This window comes from Suillus clintonianus, assembly GCF_016758775.1.
Source record: "Suillus clintonianus strain FC179 chromosome Unknown DEU56scaffold_165, whole genome shotgun sequence".
Taxonomy (NCBI): Eukaryota; Fungi; Basidiomycota; class Agaricomycetes; order Boletales; family Suillaceae; genus Suillus; species Suillus clintonianus.
Genome location: NW_024539389.1, coordinates 44,555 through 62,154, shown reverse-complemented (window position 1 = coordinate 62,154; position 17,600 = coordinate 44,555). Strand labels below are relative to the sequence as shown.

General features: G+C 49.1%; 7 protein-coding genes across 7 annotated transcripts; 4 read left to right on the top strand and 3 right to left on the bottom strand.

The window, feature by feature from the left end:
* The first annotated feature begins 148 nt into the window (after window positions 1-148).
* Window positions 149-1,919, top strand: DEU56DRAFT_866393 (uncharacterized protein). The gene is made up of 2 exons (XM_041355394.1): window positions 149-851; window positions 902-1,919. Exons 1-2 carry the CDS (start codon window positions 318-320, stop codon window positions 1,613-1,615), a joined length of 1,248 nt encoding a protein of 415 aa, XP_041201633.1. The 5' UTR covers window positions 149-317; the 3' UTR covers window positions 1,616-1,919.
* A 690-nt stretch (window positions 1,920-2,609) lies between these two features.
* Window positions 2,610-4,312, top strand: DEU56DRAFT_841032 (uncharacterized protein). The gene is made up of 2 exons (XM_041354976.1): window positions 2,610-4,043; window positions 4,103-4,312. The coding sequence occupies exon 1, from the start codon at window positions 2,630-2,632 to the stop codon at window positions 3,950-3,952; it is 1,323 nt and encodes a 440-aa protein (XP_041201632.1). The 5' UTR covers window positions 2,610-2,629; the 3' UTR covers window positions 3,953-4,043; window positions 4,103-4,312.
* A 410-nt stretch (window positions 4,313-4,722) lies between these two features.
* On the top strand, window positions 4,723-8,673 carry DEU56DRAFT_932916 (uncharacterized protein; the record flags this gene model as incomplete). Its single annotated transcript, XM_041358744.1, has 15 exons — window positions 4,723-4,968; window positions 5,022-5,163; window positions 5,215-5,471; window positions 5,522-6,293; window positions 6,345-6,448; window positions 6,498-6,590; window positions 6,642-6,802; window positions 6,852-7,089; window positions 7,140-7,250; window positions 7,309-7,386; window positions 7,440-7,559; window positions 7,613-7,688; window positions 7,738-7,974; window positions 8,027-8,213; window positions 8,263-8,673. The coding sequence occupies 15 exons, from the start codon at window positions 4,723-4,725 to the stop codon at window positions 8,336-8,338; spliced, it is 2,898 nt and encodes a 965-aa protein (XP_041201631.1). The 3' UTR covers window positions 8,339-8,673.
* DEU56DRAFT_748616 (xanthine/uracil permease) lies at window positions 8,500-10,809 on the bottom strand (the record flags this gene model as incomplete). Its single annotated transcript, XM_041349369.1, has 12 exons — window positions 8,500-8,639; window positions 8,691-8,939; window positions 8,991-9,105; window positions 9,162-9,227; window positions 9,275-9,381; window positions 9,435-9,496; window positions 9,543-9,737; window positions 9,790-9,934; window positions 9,984-10,073; window positions 10,120-10,222; window positions 10,278-10,393; window positions 10,446-10,809. The coding sequence occupies 12 exons, from the start codon at window positions 10,807-10,809 to the stop codon at window positions 8,500-8,502; spliced, it is 1,752 nt and encodes a 583-aa protein (XP_041201630.1).
* Window positions 10,810-11,593: 784 nt separating this feature from the next.
* Window positions 11,594-14,189, bottom strand: DEU56DRAFT_841010 (xanthine uracil permease). Its single transcript, XM_041354975.1, has 12 exons — window positions 13,625-14,189; window positions 13,456-13,571; window positions 13,297-13,399; window positions 13,159-13,248; window positions 12,968-13,112; window positions 12,723-12,917; window positions 12,612-12,673; window positions 12,446-12,552; window positions 12,329-12,394; window positions 12,158-12,272; window positions 11,860-12,108; window positions 11,594-11,801 (listed from the first exon to the last, which is right to left on the bottom strand). The coding sequence occupies exons 1-12, from the start codon at window positions 13,980-13,982 to the stop codon at window positions 11,662-11,664; spliced, it is 1,746 nt and encodes a 581-aa protein (XP_041201629.1). The 5' UTR covers window positions 13,983-14,189; the 3' UTR covers window positions 11,594-11,661.
* A 73-nt stretch (window positions 14,190-14,262) lies between these two features.
* On the top strand, window positions 14,263-16,045 carry DEU56DRAFT_841003 (uncharacterized protein). Its single transcript, XM_041354974.1, has 5 exons — window positions 14,263-14,366; window positions 14,413-14,426; window positions 14,476-14,676; window positions 14,737-15,266; window positions 15,330-16,045. Exons 1-5 carry the CDS (start codon window positions 14,321-14,323, stop codon window positions 15,886-15,888), a joined length of 1,350 nt encoding a protein of 449 aa, XP_041201628.1. The 5' UTR covers window positions 14,263-14,320; the 3' UTR covers window positions 15,889-16,045.
* Window positions 16,046-16,146: 101 nt separating this feature from the next.
* Window positions 16,147-16,716, bottom strand: DEU56DRAFT_841002 (uncharacterized protein). The gene has a single exon (XM_041354973.1). The coding sequence runs from the start codon at window positions 16,543-16,545 to the stop codon at window positions 16,261-16,263; it is 285 nt and encodes a 94-aa protein (XP_041201627.1). The 5' UTR covers window positions 16,546-16,716; the 3' UTR covers window positions 16,147-16,260.
* Between the last annotated feature and the right edge of the window lie 884 nt (window positions 16,717-17,600).

The following is a 17,600-nucleotide window of genomic DNA, read 5'->3' as shown; positions in this document are numbered from 1 at the left end:
TGAGAGGGTGAATTGTTTCCGCAAGAAAACACGTTCCAGTCAGCATCATGGCAACAAGCAAGTAGAAACAGCGTGGAGAGAACTCGTGTGGATGATAAACGTTGAGAAAACGCTTTGATCTGTATTTGTCATTGTTTGGTATATAGGCGGTGTGCTGCACGCGTCGACCTCGAGGAGATGACCATGCTCCAGATTATAATTTCATAGCTTTTAGATATCGTGTCTACCGTCCTTCCTTTGTTCTCATTATCTACCAGTTTTTTTTTGTTCCATCCAACTGACCAGGAGAAAGATTCAGATCAACGTTCCTCTCCATCATGGTCTTCGGTCTCTTCACTCGCAAGCCCGATTCCTCACCAACACACAACGACCAACTACACACACCCTCTCCCTCAATTTCACACCCTGACTCTCCAGCAGCCCTCTCACCCACTCCACCACCCAATTCCTGCACCACCGAGTCTGAGCCCAACTCCGAGGTAACAGATCCAACAGCCCTCTATGACCTCGTGCGCTCCGTCCCTCCGCAGACGCTACACGCGTACACCCTCGCCTACCTCTGCCCCACCTCCGATCTGCCACAAGCACCCCCCTCCCCACGCACACTCACCGCCCTAAGTCACTTCTTCAACGCACTCTCCCCGCCACCACAACTCCATTGTGTGCGCTGCCATGCCTCCTTCTTTGACCTTTCAAATACAGACACGTCTTGCCGCATTCCACATGATGATGAAAGCGCCCTCGTTGATCGTGCGGCGTATGAGACGTTGTGGGGTTGTTGTGGAGGGAGCGTTGAAGGGACAGGAGATATGGGTCCCCCTGATGGGTGGTGCTATGAGGGAAGGCACACGGTGAGTACTCATCTCGTGCTTCAGAGTTCTAATCCTCATTCCAGCTACAGACAGACACCAAACGCGCGCGTTTCCGCGCGGATTCCACCATCCACGACGACAAACTAGTCTCGTGCGCTACGACAGGATGCCATGGCCGCAAACGCAAGCGGAGCGTATCCGTCTCCAGCGGTGACCTGAGCCCCAGCACAAAGAAGAAAGAAAAATCGAAGGTAAACGCAAAAGTAAACGACGTTTCCCCACCGAAGTTAGTTCGCAAACCCACTTCAAAGGCATCCACGCCTAGGCCTACACCCAAACCGCTATCTAAATCTGATACATCCACATCCTCTGTTACGCTCACCCAACCACGCATCAGGCCCCTACCTAAATCCAACCTTCACCAATCCCACGTCGTATCACCCACCGTAGACGGCGTTTCCGAATCCGAGAGTGATACACGACAACACGACGCAGATATTTTCTCGCGTCCTACTAGAGAACGCACAAGAACGCGCCCAACTGTTGACGAGCACAAACGCCCTCCTGCTGACGAGCACAAAACCCGCACTGTTGCTGACGAGAACGTGTGTAAACCGCGTACAAGAAGTGCAGCACGGGAAGAGCGGAGTGTCTCGCGTACGAGGGCAGTTGTGAGAGGCGGTTCTGTGCGTGTGCTGCGGGAGCGGGAGAGAGAGAAGGAGAAAGGGATGAGCGAGTCGGATGCGGACGAGAGGGGACGAGGCAGGGGGAGAGAAGTAAAGAAAAGAAGGGTGGGTGTATGAGTCGTGCGTGTGGGTCATCCTGTGTGTGTGGATGAGTCCGACACATATAGCTAGTATTATTCCGGTGCGCCCCACCACGATGCTGACGAGTACGGCAGTTGATCTATCGTGTTATATCTCGACGTGTATATCCTATAACCCTCTTTTGTTCTGACTCGAAGACGAGTGTATGCTACTACCTACGGAGGTGCACAATGTGTATTTATCTTGACCTTATTATAATCGCTATGCCGCTTTAGGAGGCAATATACTGTATCTCTACTCGAATCCAGTATGAAATTCAATTCCAGCATCATTCACGGTCTTCAGATCAGTGTCTGAAAGCATTTCGAAACTCGACAGGCTTGTCGATAGTACATAGCCCCATCGCGATTTCAAGTTATCCTTGACTCAAGAAACCATCATGGACGCCTCCCACAAATTTAAACACGGAACATACATACTCTGGCTTTCAAGGCTAATATTAATATCCAACTTGTTGGGCACCGCATCAGATGTAGAGTAATCTCTCCTCGTACCCTCGTACCCTCTCTCCTATGTGCCCACTCGAACCGCTGACTATAGGATTGTCTGCGGAAACGATACATACGGTATCTTCGAGCCCTCTTACGGTTAACCCCCTATTTTTTGTACCCCGGCATTCCATGTGTCGCAGCTGCTAGACCCAAACAGAGACATGGCATCTCAGACGATGTAGATCGTCATGCTGTTCAAGGTCACGTTGCCTACGTGCTCGTTGAAGCTTGAAGAACTGCCGCGGCTCGTTATGACAATAATTGTCATCCCACTCCTTATCCAGCCTGAGTAAAAGAATCGAATCCAAGTGGTCCAAAGATGTCTAAAGTATGAAAATCCTATAAATAAAATACATATGGAGGAGGGGAAGAGACGCCGTCTCCTCAACATCTTCTACTAGTATTACTTGGGCCGCGGCACGTGAAATATAATTGTTTCATATAAACATTTCAGTGTCAGTAAAATTGCCCCCCCTCCCCAAGTACCAACGGTTCAGCCATGTCGAAAACTGACACCCCATTTATAGAACACGAACTCTCCGTCTTCAGACGCGTTCGCAAGCGTCTCGAAAACATTCATTACACAGACACAGGGTACAAAATTGAATACCGCACCGCCCTCAGTGACGCACTCGATAAACTCGCCAGCAGCCCTTTCGCATCCTTCAACCCAGACGCGCACGACTACTACATTTATGTCAAAGGAGAGCGTGCCGGTTCATGGCTGAATCCAGACATCGATGTATTCCAAAAACATGCCACTCCCTCGTCATTCGGTCGCGGCGAAAAAACCGTCATGGACCCCACCTACAGACACGGAACAGAACTCAACGCAGCCTCGCTCTCTTTCTCATCCAAATACAAAGATGTCCTATTTGACATCGAGTACGAGCTCGCACCAGCCATGTTCGTCGGCAAAGAAATTCGACTCAAGCTATACAAACTCGCCGTTTATGGCACAGGGGGTCATTTTGATTGGCATCGCGATTCGACGCGTAGCGATGCGCATCATGGAACGGTGCTCTTTGCCCTAAATACAGAGTGGGAGGGCGGAGAGCTTATGCTTAGGCGTGGAGGTGTGGAAACGAGCATTGACATGCATCCTACTCGACTTCCGGGTAAGGAGGGGCTTAGTCCGGTCGTCGTCGGATTTTATACGGACACAGAGCATAAAGTAATGCCTGTGACCAAAGGCGTGCGACTCGTCCTGCAGTTCGATGTCGAAGTGGTCGGTATATATCTTCCAAAAGATATAGGGGTGTGTTTGCAGAGCGCTGGTAACCGTCGGAAGCAGATTGCGTCTCGCTTCAAGACGTGCCCGAACGTGGATGACTCGGACGTATTGATTCAAGGGGTGGTGGACGAAATCAGAGAGTTGCATGAACGAGGGAGTACAGTCGTCGCATTCCAGCTCGCCCATCTGTACCGCAAAGCGAGCGTCAGGGAGGAATATCTCAAAGGAAACGATTCGGCGCTTTTTAACACTCTCAAATCCCACTTTGATGTGTCTTTGAGTGCCGTTGTCATCCGCTTCACGGACGGTGTGGCCGGTGAGACTGGTGACGAGTGGGGGGCCATTGCGTATAGCTATGCGTCATCGGCGATGAAGGATGAGGATTCAGAGAGCGAAGATGGGTGTGCGAACTGGCAAGGCATTGGTAGGGTGTTTAAGAATGCTTCTTTCCATCTTCCACAGGCTTCTGCGATTCAGGAGATTTCATGCCAGGATTTTATTGAGCATGTTGGAAACGAGTCCCTGTCTGGCAACACAAAGTATTTTGGCGCGAGGATGTTTGTGAAACCGAAGGAAGAGATGCAGTGATTTACTGGATGTTGTTTGTAGAAGCACATAGCTGTGACTGAGTAGCCACTTCAATTCGATTGATCTGTGCTGGGGAAATGGAGCCTAGAAACTACATTAGTGGACTCAGTTAATGACTGAGTAGGAACTTGTGAAAGGCTCAATAATTACATCTTCCTCCTGTTCGTCATTATAGACTGGCAGTGGATCCCAGTGCTTTTCTCCCTTTTCTGGAACCAGGCCTAGGCATAAGAAGTGTTCCGCAGTAGCATTCCGCATTTCTCAAATGAAACACAAGTCTCCTTAACACACCTCACTGTATTCGATGCGTAAATACATTTGCATTGTCGAAAGACGTGCCGTGTTGGGAGAGGGCACTCTGGGAATTTGACAAGTGATGTTAGCCAATGTCTTGCAGTATTTGGCACCAACCTTTGGATTCTAACATGTACAAACAGTCTGTAGCCTATTGCAGTTGCCAGAAGAGGTACTGAGTAGTTCAAACCTTGGTAGTTTCAATCGTCCCCTGTTCTTGTAAACTTGCTGGGAGGTTCTTCATGGCTGTCGCAGCTCCTATTGATGTCCCAGAGCTTGACCCTTGGCAGGATACCCGTACTCTCTCTTCCGACGTCTTGCCGAACGGCTCCAACCCTTCCGCAGATGATTACCATACCGATGGTATGCCCGTATCATTGAATGGGGCACATCCTTCTACCAATGGAAATACGAAGACCGAACCGCGACGGACGAATTCATTTGGTGACGACAAGAACGCCTCAGACGCAGGATACATGGACCCAGAGAATGCAGCACATGAGTCTGAAAGCGCGGAGGACGAGTCTGAAAGCGGAGAGGAAGAAGAAGATGATGATGGGGAGGAGGAATCTGGCGAAAGCGTAGAAGAGGAGGGCGAAGATGATTATGAAGACGAAGAGGAGGATGAACCAACCCTTAAATATGAGCGTATGAGCGGAGCGATTAATGACCTTCTCAAGAAGGACTCGGCTTCTGCTCTTGCGGTCTCAAATAACCTTCTGGTAAATATTTCACTCTAGTGCGAGTAGGAAAGGAGTGACCTTGAATCATCCAGGCACTTGGAACACATAATGGCATTGTTCACATCATCGATTTAACGGGTAAACGCATCAAGTCGTACAAACCCCATCAAGCTTCAGTAAGTGATACAGAGTTTGACAGCACAGCGGACTTCGTGGCGACTGCCTCTATCGATGGTAGGGGTGGGTTCTTGCTCCGTCACTCAACCCTAATAACTCTACAATTAGGACAGGTCGTTATTCAATCCCTCTCGACCCATGAGTCATACATGTTCGACATGAAACGACCAATCCGGACTTTAGCACTAGAACCTCATTTTGCGAAGAAAAGTACTCGGTCATTCGTGTGCGGAGGCATGGCCGGGACACTGGTGCTGAGAGAAAAGGGTTGGCTAGGGCACAAAGAAACAATCCTCCACTCCGGTGAAGGTCCAGTGTGGCATGTGCGATGGCGGGAACGCCTAATCGCATGGGCTAATGATTCGGTAGGTTCACATTGATGCACCCTAGCCATATTTACACTATGTATGAACAGGGCGTCAAGATCTACGACACCCAGTCCCAAATGCGGATCACATTCATCGAGCGCCCAACCGATAGCCCTCGTGCGGACCTTTTCAAATGCACGCTACATTGGCAAGACGACACAACTCTCCTGATAGGATGGGCGGACTACGTAAAGATCGCGCATATTCGAGAGCGCCCTCCGACCGCATCAGGCGGCTCTAATCAACCTCCTTTCATCGTTGAGATCACCGCCGCATTCCAGCTTGACTGCATGATCTCGGGGATTGTATCAAACTCGCTCTCGATGCCAATATCTCAGGACGGATCCTCTGCGCAGGCCACAACACCGTCATCATTTTTGGTATTGGCTTACCAAACACCAGATACATACGGTGACGAGATGACGGAAGATCGTGCAAGACAAGCTCGTAAAACAGCTGAGCGCCCTGAACTACGGATAATCTCTCACACAGGTGAAGAACTATCGGCCGATGCGCTGGGTGTTACGAACTATCAAGCATGGAGTTGCAACGACTATGTAATGGCGGAGGTCGATGGGCTGAACTCGCCAGGGAAAACAGGAAAATGTTACGTCGTTATTAGCCCCAAAGACATTGTGATCGTGCGGCCAAGGGACAGGAAGGACCACATCTTGTGGCTCGTGGATCATCAGCGGTATGACGAAGCGCTCCAAGAAGTAGAGAAACTTGACGAGGACGAACGTTCTGCGGATGATGATAAGTCTGAGATCAATGCTATCGCTATAGGAGAACGATATATCCGACACTTGGTGGCTGAAGGTAAACCACATTTGATATCGTTTCTGCAGATAACGCTTATAATATTATCAGGCAACTTTGCTAAGGCTGCAAGTATTTGCCCGACGGTCTGTAACACAGACGTCGAACGCTGGGAAAATTGGATTTTCGTTTTTGCTCAAAGTCAACAACTACAGGTGCGTTGAGTCTGTGATGCCATATGTACACCACTTAGCTATATCGCAGGCAATCATTCCTCATGTCCCTACCGAGGCACCTCAACTTGGCCACCTGGTCTATGAGATGATTCTTGCACACTTCCTCGTGCATGATAAGCAGGTATATCATGTGAATGTCCCGGACGTAACTAGCACTGATTTTTTTGTATAGTCTTTAATGCGCACTATCAAGGAGTGGCCAAAGTCTATTTATGATGTATCCGCCGTCATTGTTGCAGTGCAAGCGGAACTTGACCGGTCGCCATCATCATCATCCTCAAGAAGTCTCCCCGCACCGGACGGTATCATTCTCATGGAATGTCTAGCTGAACTGTTAGTGTAACCTACGATTGTTTTTAATTACCGCTGATCTTTGTTCCAGTTATACTGCCAATCGACAATATGGGAAAGCGCTCCCATTTTTCCTCCGCCTCAGACGACAGAATGTATTTGAACTCATCAGGGAGCATAATCTTTTCACCGATGTGAAGGATCAAGTACTCTTGCTGATCGAGTTTGATCAAGAGCTCCTTGAGAGGCGGAAACAAGAAGGCACAGAAGCTGAAGCAAGTACCAGCGAAGCGATTGCTTTACTGGTGGATCATATACATTCCATACCTGTGCGCTCACGTTATCTTATCTTTTTTAACTTGTCTCAAGAGTTGAACAGATCGTTCGCGTGGTTCAGCAGCTCCGCGATCGCCCCTTCTATCGATTCCTTTACCTAGATGCGTTGTTTAAAAAGGACTCTCAGCTTGGGGCAGAGTTCGCCGATCTTCAGGTAAGCCCCACCAGCGAATACGAGTTTGAATCCCTGTTGTATCGATGCGCATTTACAGGTTACGCTGTTCGCCGAATTTGCAACACACCGCCTGATCGACTATCTTCGGGCGAGCACTTCGTATAATCTTGAGGCGGTCCGTCATCTATCGAATCGAAGCCAGTCACATTGTTATCTAACATTCTTCAGGCGTACAACGAGTGCAAGAACAGGGATCTTGTATCCGAGATGGTATTCTTACTTGGTCGCATGGGCAACAACAAGAAGGCCTTAACACTCATTATTGAGCGTCTAGGCGATGTTCACATGGTACGTGATTGAGCAGATGAACGTCAACAAAGAGTGACATTCACAACATCTAGGCCATTGAGTTCGCTAAAGAGCAAAGTGACGACGACCTTTGGGAAGATCTTCTCAAATATTCTGAAACACGTCCAAGTAAGCGATTGATGAGAACCAACTTGTGCAAAGCTCTTACTCCCTGTAGCTTTCATCCGTGGTCTGCTGGAAAATGTCGGAGCTGAAATCGACCCCATCCGTTTGATTCGTCGGATCAAGAACGGGTTGGAAATTCCTGGCCTCAAGGAAGCACTGATCAAGATTCTTCATGACTTTCATCTTCAGATTTCCCTTCTGGAGGGATGTCAGACGATTCTCAACGGTGACAGCTCCGACCTTGCCAAGACGCGCTCAAAGGGCCAGAACAGTGGGTTCTTCATGAAATGTGCGAAGATTTTTTGCTGTACTCTCGCGTCGTTGATAAACTCGCCTCTTAGCAAAAACGATTTGTGTGCTATGTACGCAACCCCTACAGCGATTACCACAAGACCTTCTTTTGCTATTCTTGTGTCATCACGTAGTTCACGCCAGCTGCGTAGATGGCATGGCAGACATCTACAGCCACGAGGAACCCAATGAAGGCATAAGTACTATTGCCGGTGGAGTAAGCGCTAAGATTGCTTTGTGAGTTCGCATATATCCACATATTTCTCGTTTCTCATTGTTTTGATAGTGCTTCGGTAGTGCGGGCTAGAATTCATCACGGATGTCCTGTTTGTCACAGGAGAAGTGAAGGGAATCTGATGTAACTGCATATTTTGTCTCTCCTTTGCATGATTTACTGTATACCCTTGCATTCACGTCATCTTTTCTGCATATCAGATCACTTACGGATCGGACCCTACAACAGTTTTACAATGGGCTTGGGTATATCAGATTGACGTTGCTTTCCGCTGTGCAACCGAACACATTACAACTTTCGTTCGTGGTCTAATGTCTGAATCTCCAAATCCTGCACGACCTCCGCGCCCTCCTCACCTTCATTCTCTTGTAACCCATCCTCAGGGAGCAGCAAGTTCAGCACCAAGGCAACAAGGCCAGATATCAAAACTGCCGTCTAGGATTGAGTACCACAGGTATGCTTAAAGCTTGTCCACTCACAGGGTGTGCTCAACACGATAGTAATGCTTTCAAATAATCCTTGGAGGCCATTGTTTGGGTTGCTCACACCATCAAACAGGTGGGTAAAAACATCGGGAACGAGGAGGTCCCCAACGCCGAACGACAACGCCCCAGCGAGGATGAATCTGGCACGCCGCGTGTATTTGACGAAGGAAAGAACACGGAGACCTGAGACAGCGACACTTGCGAAGAGGAAGGTCGTGACACCACCTAAGACAGGATTGGGTACTGTAAATGGTTAGTACACCTGGAAGAGGAACTGTGAAACACGAGGCGTACTTGCGAGGAAGATGCCAGAAATCTTTCCGACCACACCGAAGAGAATGAGGAAAGCACAGCACCATCTGCCTGCTGTGCGGTTTGCACAGCGAGTGACAGAAATGACACCGTTGTTCTACGCAAACAAGATGGTGAGACCATGAACGATGCAACATCTATTTTACCCCGAACCTGAGCAAATACCGATAGAGGAGCGACAGTAAATAAGGCAGAGACCAATCCACCTATCCCGTCGCTCTACAACATGGTCAGAATATCGCTGGAATTTCCATGCAACGACAAACCAGAACGCCGCCTTGTATTCTTGAATCAAAATCACGTCCCTCGACGCGGATGCGAGACGCTTCCGCAGATGCAGTTATGTCACCGATGGCTTCCATGGTCAGCGAAACTTAACGTTGGTGTTGCATTTAGCCTGTCACGAAATGAAAGCTATTGATTTACCGTATACTGCCAGCATGGGCAAAATGGCTGGTGGGTATACTTTGATCTTGAATCGATATACCCTGCCCAACGTTCAGACTTCGTTTCGACTTGCCATAAATGCGTTACCATAAAAACGTAATTGCAGGTGCACTTGTGATGGTACTTCCGTCGATGTACCCTGCTGCGCCAGCGACAATACAGCCCACCACAAGCCCAACGATGATACTCGCATTTTTGAGGAATGGAGAGCCAAAGAGCTCCGTGAGGATTATGCTCACGAACGAGAGGAACCCGAGACCTATGAACTGAGGAGAGCCCCATCTGTAATAGGAATGTCATTTACCATTACTGTTTATAAATGTGTCAGACATACGGTAAAGCGTGGGGAGACCCGACTGTCGGGCATAGCTGATAGATCCCGGTAGTTGGGCGCGCTTGACACCCATTCGAGCCACCACCCCAGTTAGGAATGCCAGAAGCCCCGACGAGGGATGCACCAATCATGAGGATAACAGTGCCTGCGATAGGTGAGCTTCCACCAAGACATGCCATAGTTACTAGTCATACCAGTGACCATGGGAGGAAAAACCCGTTGCAAAATTCGCGGAGAGAGAAATGACAGCCCGATTTCCAGGAGTGAGCAGATAAGGGCAGTGCCTTTGTAGCGTCAGTGTCTCTCACTAGGCATTAAAAATCAAGTTACCAAGGAGCATCCCATAAGCATCTGGGCATGGACCTCGCGTAACAGTGCCATCAGCACTAGTTGTCGAAGGGCATGTGCCGTTGCTATACATCGCATTGAAGATCTGTGTTCATCTACATCAGCGACAATTTAACATACATGTGTAGAACCAAACGTACAGCATTTGCTGTACTGAGTGTAGCAAAACTCGTCCCTACAACGGACAACAATCCAGTGCCGAGATAATACTTGTTCCATAGCTTTATCCGGGACATTTGAACTAGACTTAGAATGCCTGATCCCCAAATCAGCTCTGCATGGGGCAAGTTGGTTGTGATCAGACACACCACATCCAATTAGTGAAGCTGATATCATGTAGGATGACGTGCCAGGGTCCAGCACCAAGGAACTGGCTAAGATTATGGGCGGTGTAATGAGACCGGCAAGCATTGCGAGTGCGTGCTGCAACCCGCTCGCCATAGCCAGAACAAGTGGGAGCTCGTCGTCGATGCCATAAAATGGGGGTTGTTTGCGTCTACCTATGGGAAGAGACGGCAGGCAGAGCCATCGGTAGTCATAGTCGCCAAGCCAGCCGTGCTTCGTAGTCACTTTCCGTCGTGCGTCGCTGAATATAGAGCGCGGAATGGGATCAGCCGTAGGTGACGGCTGTTCTGTGGTCACTGAAGATACAGAAGGTTGCAATTGTGACATCGTAGCTTTCTATCGAGGAAGCTAGGAATTCGAGATTTCAAGTAGTACTTATAGTACTTGATGGCTTTAGCACATCCGCACCCTAAACCCACTAGCACTTACCAAGGTACCCGCAACGGGCGTTTCCGAACCGAACGGGATCTGACATCTCCGTTGGAGAGACGATGCTGTAGTACATATGTGCTGGTGTTCATAACATTCAAGCCTTCCAGGAGTGGCGATATGTGTTCACCCGGCTGACTTATTGGGCCATCCCGACATACTACCCAACTGTCTCAGAAATGTAGTTAATGGACCAAACGAGATTAGAAACCTGCTTATCTCGGTCTGTTCCTCGTCAGAGTTGGCAGTGTTGCATCTCTGAAATGATCAATACACGTGTATGATTTCCTGGAAGCACACAAGATGTGAAACGACAATTGAATACGAAACAATTTGAAATTGGGGAAATCTAGGTGATCTATACCAAGATAAACAGGAAGGCATGTATTCTTGGCCGGCGTAGCATGCAGTAGACATGTAGAAGATGAAGGGATGTCGATGTTTGATGAGGAACCCCCAATGATGGTGACCTAGTGGCATCACTCATTGCTAGAGCAGAGGGTGTATGACAAGATCACCGTGGGCAACGTCCGAAGCCCAGGAAGGTGTGCCTGCGGCACGCCGGTTCTTGGATGGGATTAAAAGGAAACACAGAAGCGTCGTCAGTACACTAGTAGTAGCGGGAAGTGCGGGGTCGTTCCGAGTCCAATTTTAAAACGCTTCGCACGAGCGCACTCGAAAGTTTTCCATAAGTAAATCAATTCGCGTAAATTTATAATGATATGACCTCCAGTTCGTGAACTGTACAAATCAAATCTTTACCTCCTGTTCTAGTACCTGAATCTCCAAATCCTGCGCAGCCTCCACGTCCTCCAAATCTCCATCCTCCTGTGACCTATCTTGTGGGAGAATTAGGTTCAGCACCAAGGCAACAATGCCAGATATCAAGACTATTGACAATGCCATTAGTACCGTGCGATAGTGACAACATAAAACTTGTCGACTGACAGGGCGTGCTTAGCAAAATCGTGATGCTCTCGAACAACCCTTGAAGGCCTTTATTTGGGTTCTTCACACCATCAAATAGATGAGTGAAGATACCGGGCATAAGGAGGTCCCCAACACCGAACGACAGTGCTGCTGCGAGGATGAATCGGTCGCGCCGCGTGTACTTGACGAAGGAAAGAACGCGAAGACCTGAGACGGCAACACTGGCGAACAGGAAGGTCGTAACGCCACCCAAGACGGGATTAGGTACTGCAAATGGTGAGTGTCTGAAAGATGACCAGCGAAAAACGAGGCATACTTGCGAGGAAGAGCGCTGAAATCTTTCCTAGAACGCCGAAGATGATGACGAAGGCACAACACCACCTTCCTGCTGTGCGGTTTGCACAGCGAGTGACAGAAATGACACCGTTATTCTACGGCAAACACGAGATGTGACCAAGAACAGTGATGATAGAAGATATTTTCAAACCTGAGCAAATACTGACATAGGAGTGACGGTGAGCAAGGCGGAGATAATTCCACTTATCCCATCACTCTGCAAGATGATCAGAATGTCATTGATGAGCTTGTTTACGAAAGGACGGACCAGAACACCGCCTTGTATTCTTGAATCGAAGTCATCTCCCTCGACAGGGACACGAGACACTTCTGCAGATGCAGTTATGTCGCCAATTGCTTCCATTGCCACGGACACTGGCATTGGCGTTGCATTCAGCCAGCCAGCCAGTCCAAAGTGAGAGAGATACGCCTACCGTAGACTGCCAGCATGGGCAAAATAGCTGGTGGGTACACATTAATCTTGAATCGATGTACCCTGCCCGATATTGAGACTTAGTGTCAAGATGCAAGCATAGATATGTTACCATAAGAATGTGATTGTAGGTGCACTCGCGACGGCGCTTCCGTCGATATACCCTGCTGCGCCAGCAACGATACATCCCACCGCAAGCCCAACGATGATACTCGCATTCTTAAGGAACGGAGAGCCGAAGAGTTCTGTAAGAATTATGCTCACGAACGAGAGGAACCCGAGACCTATGAATTGAGGAGAGCCCCATCTGTGATAGAAGTTTGATTAATATCCTGTTTTCAAATTTGTCAGACATACGGTAAAGCATGAGGAGCCCCGACTGTGGGGCATAGTTGATAGATCCCGCTAGTTGGGCGCGCTTGACACCCGTTTGAACCACCACCCCAATCAGACATGCCGGCGGACCCGACGAGGGTCGACCCGATCATGAGGATAAATGTGCCTGATATAATTGAGCTTTTGGACACGATGTCAAGCCGTGATCATACCAGTGACCATGGGAGGAAAGATCCGTCGCAAAACCCTCGGAGGAAGGAACGATAATCCGATCTCCAAAAATGCGCAGATAAGAGCAGTCCCTTGGCACCACTGAATTGGCTTTCGCTGGGAACTAAAAATTGACTTACCCAGCACCATCCCGTAAGCATCTGGGCATGGACCTCGCGTGACAGTGCCATCCGCAGCAGTTGTCGAAGGACACGTGCCGTTGGCGTACATCGCGTTGATGATCTGCGTTTATCCACCACATCAATAATGTAGCACGCACATAATAGAGACACGCATACGGCGTTTGCTGTACTGATCGTAGAAAAACTCGTCCCGACCATGGACAAAAGCCCAGTACCAAGATAATAGCCACCCCACAACTTTATGCGTGACATTTGGACTAAACTCATAATGCCTTATTTCTAAATCAGCTCCGCATGGGTGTAATTTCGTCGTGATCAGACGTACCGGATGTGATGAGTGTAGCTGACATCATGTAAGACGACGTGGCAGGGTCCAGCATCAAGGTACCGGAAAGAAGGATAGGCGGTACAATGAGACCTGCAAGCATCGCAAGTGAGTGCGATAATCCACTGGCTATAGCCAGAAGGAGTGGGAGCTCGTCGTCGAGACCATAAAATGGCGGTTGTTTCTGTTTAGCTGAAGGAAGAGAGGGCAGACATAGCCATCCATAGTCATAGTCACCAAACCAGCCATGCTTCGTAGTCACTTTCTGTCGTACGATACTGAATACAGAGCGCGGGTTGGGATCAGCAGCAGGCGACGGCTGTTCTTTGGTCACTGAAGAAACAGAAGTTCGCGACATAGTGGCGTTCTGTCTGGAGAACTCAGGCTAGAGACAGAAATTTCCGAGTGCTGGTCAGCAAACTTCTGGCAGCGACAAGGTTGACCCAGGGAAGGATCTGGCTCCACTTGACCCAGCTTTTATCATTATAGCGCAGGCACATGCAGGCACGGAGGGCGGCCTGCCGCAGCGTTAGAGTCGCTAAATGATAAACGAAGTCGAAAATGCGAAGATAAGGGATATCTCGATGTGTTCTCACCCAATTAGGAAATCGAAATAATGTTACACAGCCACGAGTCCACGACGGTCCTACCTCAGCGTTTCAACTGCTTCAACACTGTTCACCGCAGCGAGCAACGATGACGAGAGCGCAGGATAGTTTCACTTTTACGGTTGGAAAGCTCGGTAAGTGACTGTCAGTAACAGCATTCATAAAACTCATTTAATCCAGATGCGGGCATGGCTGTAAGTCCAACTTCAGTACGTCACCCAAACATGAAGTGACGCGGTGCAGATCCTCCTAGGCGACCGAGCTCACCTCATAGAGTTTCCATCGATACTGCTTCCTCCTGGAGCGACGACTGGTTCCATAGTCAGCATCGCGGTCCACCAGAATGTTGCTCAGGAGCGGAAGCGAGACCATGAGTTCTGGTCGCTTCAAGAAGATATCCTAGAGACGTTTGGAAGTCACTCGCCCGAGAATCCACAGCTCGAGGTAAGTGGCATCTTTAAATCGCTACATGGTAATCCGCTTCACTGACCCAATGGTTTGCAGGTCCGCAACGTCACCCAAACCTCTGTCACGCTCGAATGGCCGCCCATCAAACTTGCCACTGCGAAACTACGGTCGCTTGATATATACAAGAACGGCCAGCGCCTTGCCTCAATCCCTAGTGCACTCACCAACTACTCCACGAAGCTTTCTGGGCTCTCCGTAGATACCCAATACAGTTTCCAGCTCCTCCTCCGTACTTCCGCAGGAACCTATCCCTCCAACCTCATACGCGTGCGCACGCACACAATTGCGGATACAAGCGGAATCTCAGTATGCTTCGCCAATGTCACAGACAGCGTGTTGCTTGAAAATGCAAAACTCGCCCTAAAGGAAATGCGTGCAAAGTGGAGCGACAAAATTCAAATTGACACAACGCATTTTGTGTGCACTACCCCTGCGATCACGCCCACGGGTGCGCAACCAGCCGGTGGTGTCGCAGCGGCGCCAGGCGCAGAATATCAACGTGCCTTGCAGTTAAGCATCCCCGTGGTTCAACCGCAGTGGATTTTAGCGTGCCACAGCGAAAAGAAGTACGCATATGCGAACTTTATCTATCTATAGAGTTTGTCATTGACAGTTACCTACTTTTCCAGAATGGTGCCAATCTCGGGTTACTATCTTGGCGTCACCCCACCCACGTCTTCTAGCTACTCTCAGCGTCCCCAATCAATGTCACAGGCTTCTCTCCCCAGCTCCAGCACAGCTCACAAAAACTCAGCATCGCGTCAAAGCCTCCCAGCAATACGCCGCCCAACTCCACCGTCCGCAACCCCACAACGACCCATTAACGAGGAGGAGGACGAAGAGGAACAATCCCCCCCACCGAAGCCGTCACTTTCTGAAATGAAACACAAGAGCAGCGGTACGATGGATAGGAATTTCAAGTTCCCGACGTCACCAACCCAGGCACAAGCTCCGGTAGTACCACCCGTCCCCTCTATCCCTACGCAACCACCTGCTCCCAAGCCCGAGTCTGAGGCAGGGTCAAACCGTGCAAATGATGACGGTATGACGCCCGTGGCGGTAGTCGCGCCGTCTAGCGTGGAAGTCCCTCCCCCTCCTCCAGTGGAGAAAGAGACCCGGAAAAGTCTCGTGGAATCTGAGGAAGGTGAGGAGGAAGTTGGCGAGACGGTAGAAATCGATTTGCGGTGAGAACTGCTGGCTGCTCGTCGTCTACTTACTTTGTCGTGTAGCCTTTGGTGTTATGAGCTAGTGATTTGGCTGCGCTGTGTGCGAAAATGCTTGACATTCAACATATAAATATCATCAATCTTTCATCCTACACGTGATGCCATACATTGACACTCGGGTTTCTTTCTGAGTTGCAATTTACACTCTTGGCTTGCACTTGGCCAGACTTTTGACCCCTGCTTTTGTTGGAGATTCTGATTCTTGGCCAGAACAGAAAAGGGTTTCTTGATGTGCGTGGTTATATTCCTGGCCAACGAGATAAGCTAGTGGACTACTTCTAAATGTAGACGGCTTGAATGACTCAACGAGCCGCTTCAGTCTGACAATCACACATCAAGTCTCCAATTTACCGTCGTCACAGGCACGTTGAATTTTGTGCCACGCCCATCTCGGTATCCACAGCGCGTCTAGCAAGGGAATTTGGGAAAGTAGCTCGATGATTCGGTTTCGCTTGACAGTGCGTCCATCCTTCCCAAAGTAGCGGGTGGAAGCAAAGGACCAGTGCAGCGCACCGACAATCCAGTCCTGCAACCTTCCAACATAGGTAGCCACCTGTATATCAACCTTTTCACGAGGGGAGAATGGCACGATTCTCTTCAAAGCGCTGGATGGTGCCATTGCATAGCTCGCCGGCGCATTCAAAAGCGCTTTACAGGTCTAGGCCTTGTTCGAGCATGAGTACGGCAAAAATATTATGGGGGTCGCGGTGAGACTGTTCCACGTTATAAGGGAAAATGTCCTGTGCGAAACGACATCAGCTGCAGTGCCCACATCGTTTCAAGAAGAATGGGACATTACATTGGTCCAACAGATATGATCGTTAGCAAACAAGGCATGCAGCCGCGGCAGCCCGTGTTTCGCCTCGTTGTGATGTAAGATTTAACATCAGGTGTATGTCCCTTGACACCGTCGTCGGCTTGCTTAGCTACAGCGATGAAGAACAAGCTCATTCTGTGAATAAACCGCTCGGGGCAGCCGGGGCCACTAGTGTCCCTGACTTAAGCGGCCGAAGTACCTAAGGACCATACATACGGTTAGAAGGTGGGTTGGTGCAATAGCTCGGCGTACGATCTGCACATTTCTCCAGTAAGTTTGTCGGCTTGGAAATTAATGGGATCACGAAATGCAGAAATACAGCATTCACGAATTCCCATTGTACCGTCAACATTGAACTCATCCAGCCAGTCGTCCGTAGTAAACAACCAATTCAAGAAGTCTGCGCAGATTCGAGGATGGACAGCATGGAGTAACTCGTTGATGAGAGAGAGAGAATTTCTATAATTATATACCGCAACAAACAAAGGAAACTGTTAAGACGCGGTGCCCTGTCCGAAGGGCTGTGCTGGGGGATATTGTAACAGGATAAAGGGTGTAAGTATAGTGCGAATAGCCACGGGGTCCACGTCTGAGGTGATTTGATACGCGTATGAGTTCGTTCGACGTACTTGATGAAAACTGACGAAAACAATTGGCATGAGACGGTGATTCAACTTGAAGTTGCATGAATTATGTAAGTTGTGTCGGAAATCTTTTTTGGGCATTAAAATGCTGACTGTTGAACCCCGCGCTACCATGAGACAAAATGAAGTTTAATGGTCAAAGAAGCATTTCTATGGGCATTTCAGTTGCATTTCAGCGGCATTTCAATGGCATTTCGGGTCATTTTTAGTGGC

Excerpts from the sequence above, each read along its gene's own strand:
- DEU56DRAFT_866393 (XM_041355394.1), top strand. The coding sequence starts at position 318 with ATGGTCTTCGGTCTCTTCACTCGCAAGCCCGATTCCTCACCAACACAC. Across the intron at positions 852-901 it reads GCTATGAGGGAAGGCACACG|ACAGACACCAAACGCGCGCG; the intron begins GTGAGTACTCAT and ends TTCCAGCTACAG.
- DEU56DRAFT_841032 (XM_041354976.1), top strand. The coding sequence starts at position 2,630 with ATGTCGAAAACTGACACCCCATTTATAGAACACGAACTCTCCGTCTTC.
- DEU56DRAFT_841010 (XM_041354975.1), bottom strand. The coding sequence starts at position 13,982 with ATGTCGCGAACTTCTGTTTCTTCAGTGACCAAAGAACAGCCGTCGCCT. Across the intron at positions 13,249-13,296 it reads TGCTTACGGGATGGTGCTGG|GGACTGCTCTTATCTGCGCA; the intron begins GTAAGTCAATTT and ends AGTGGTGCCAAG. Across the intron at positions 12,395-12,445 it reads GAATACAAGGCGGTGTTCTG|AGTGATGGGATAAGTGGAAT; the intron begins GTCCGTCCTTTC and ends ATCATCTTGCAG.
- DEU56DRAFT_841003 (XM_041354974.1), top strand. The coding sequence starts at position 14,321 with ATGACGAGAGCGCAGGATAGTTTCACTTTTACGGTTGGAAAGCTCG. Across the intron at positions 14,677-14,736 it reads CCGAGAATCCACAGCTCGAG|GTCCGCAACGTCACCCAAAC; the intron begins GTAAGTGGCATC and ends AATGGTTTGCAG. Across the intron at positions 15,267-15,329 it reads GCGTGCCACAGCGAAAAGAA|AATGGTGCCAATCTCGGGTT; the intron begins GTACGCATATGC and ends CTACTTTTCCAG.
- DEU56DRAFT_841002 (XM_041354973.1), bottom strand. The coding sequence starts at position 16,545 with ATGGCACCATCCAGCGCTTTGAAGAGAATCGTGCCATTCTCCCCTCGT.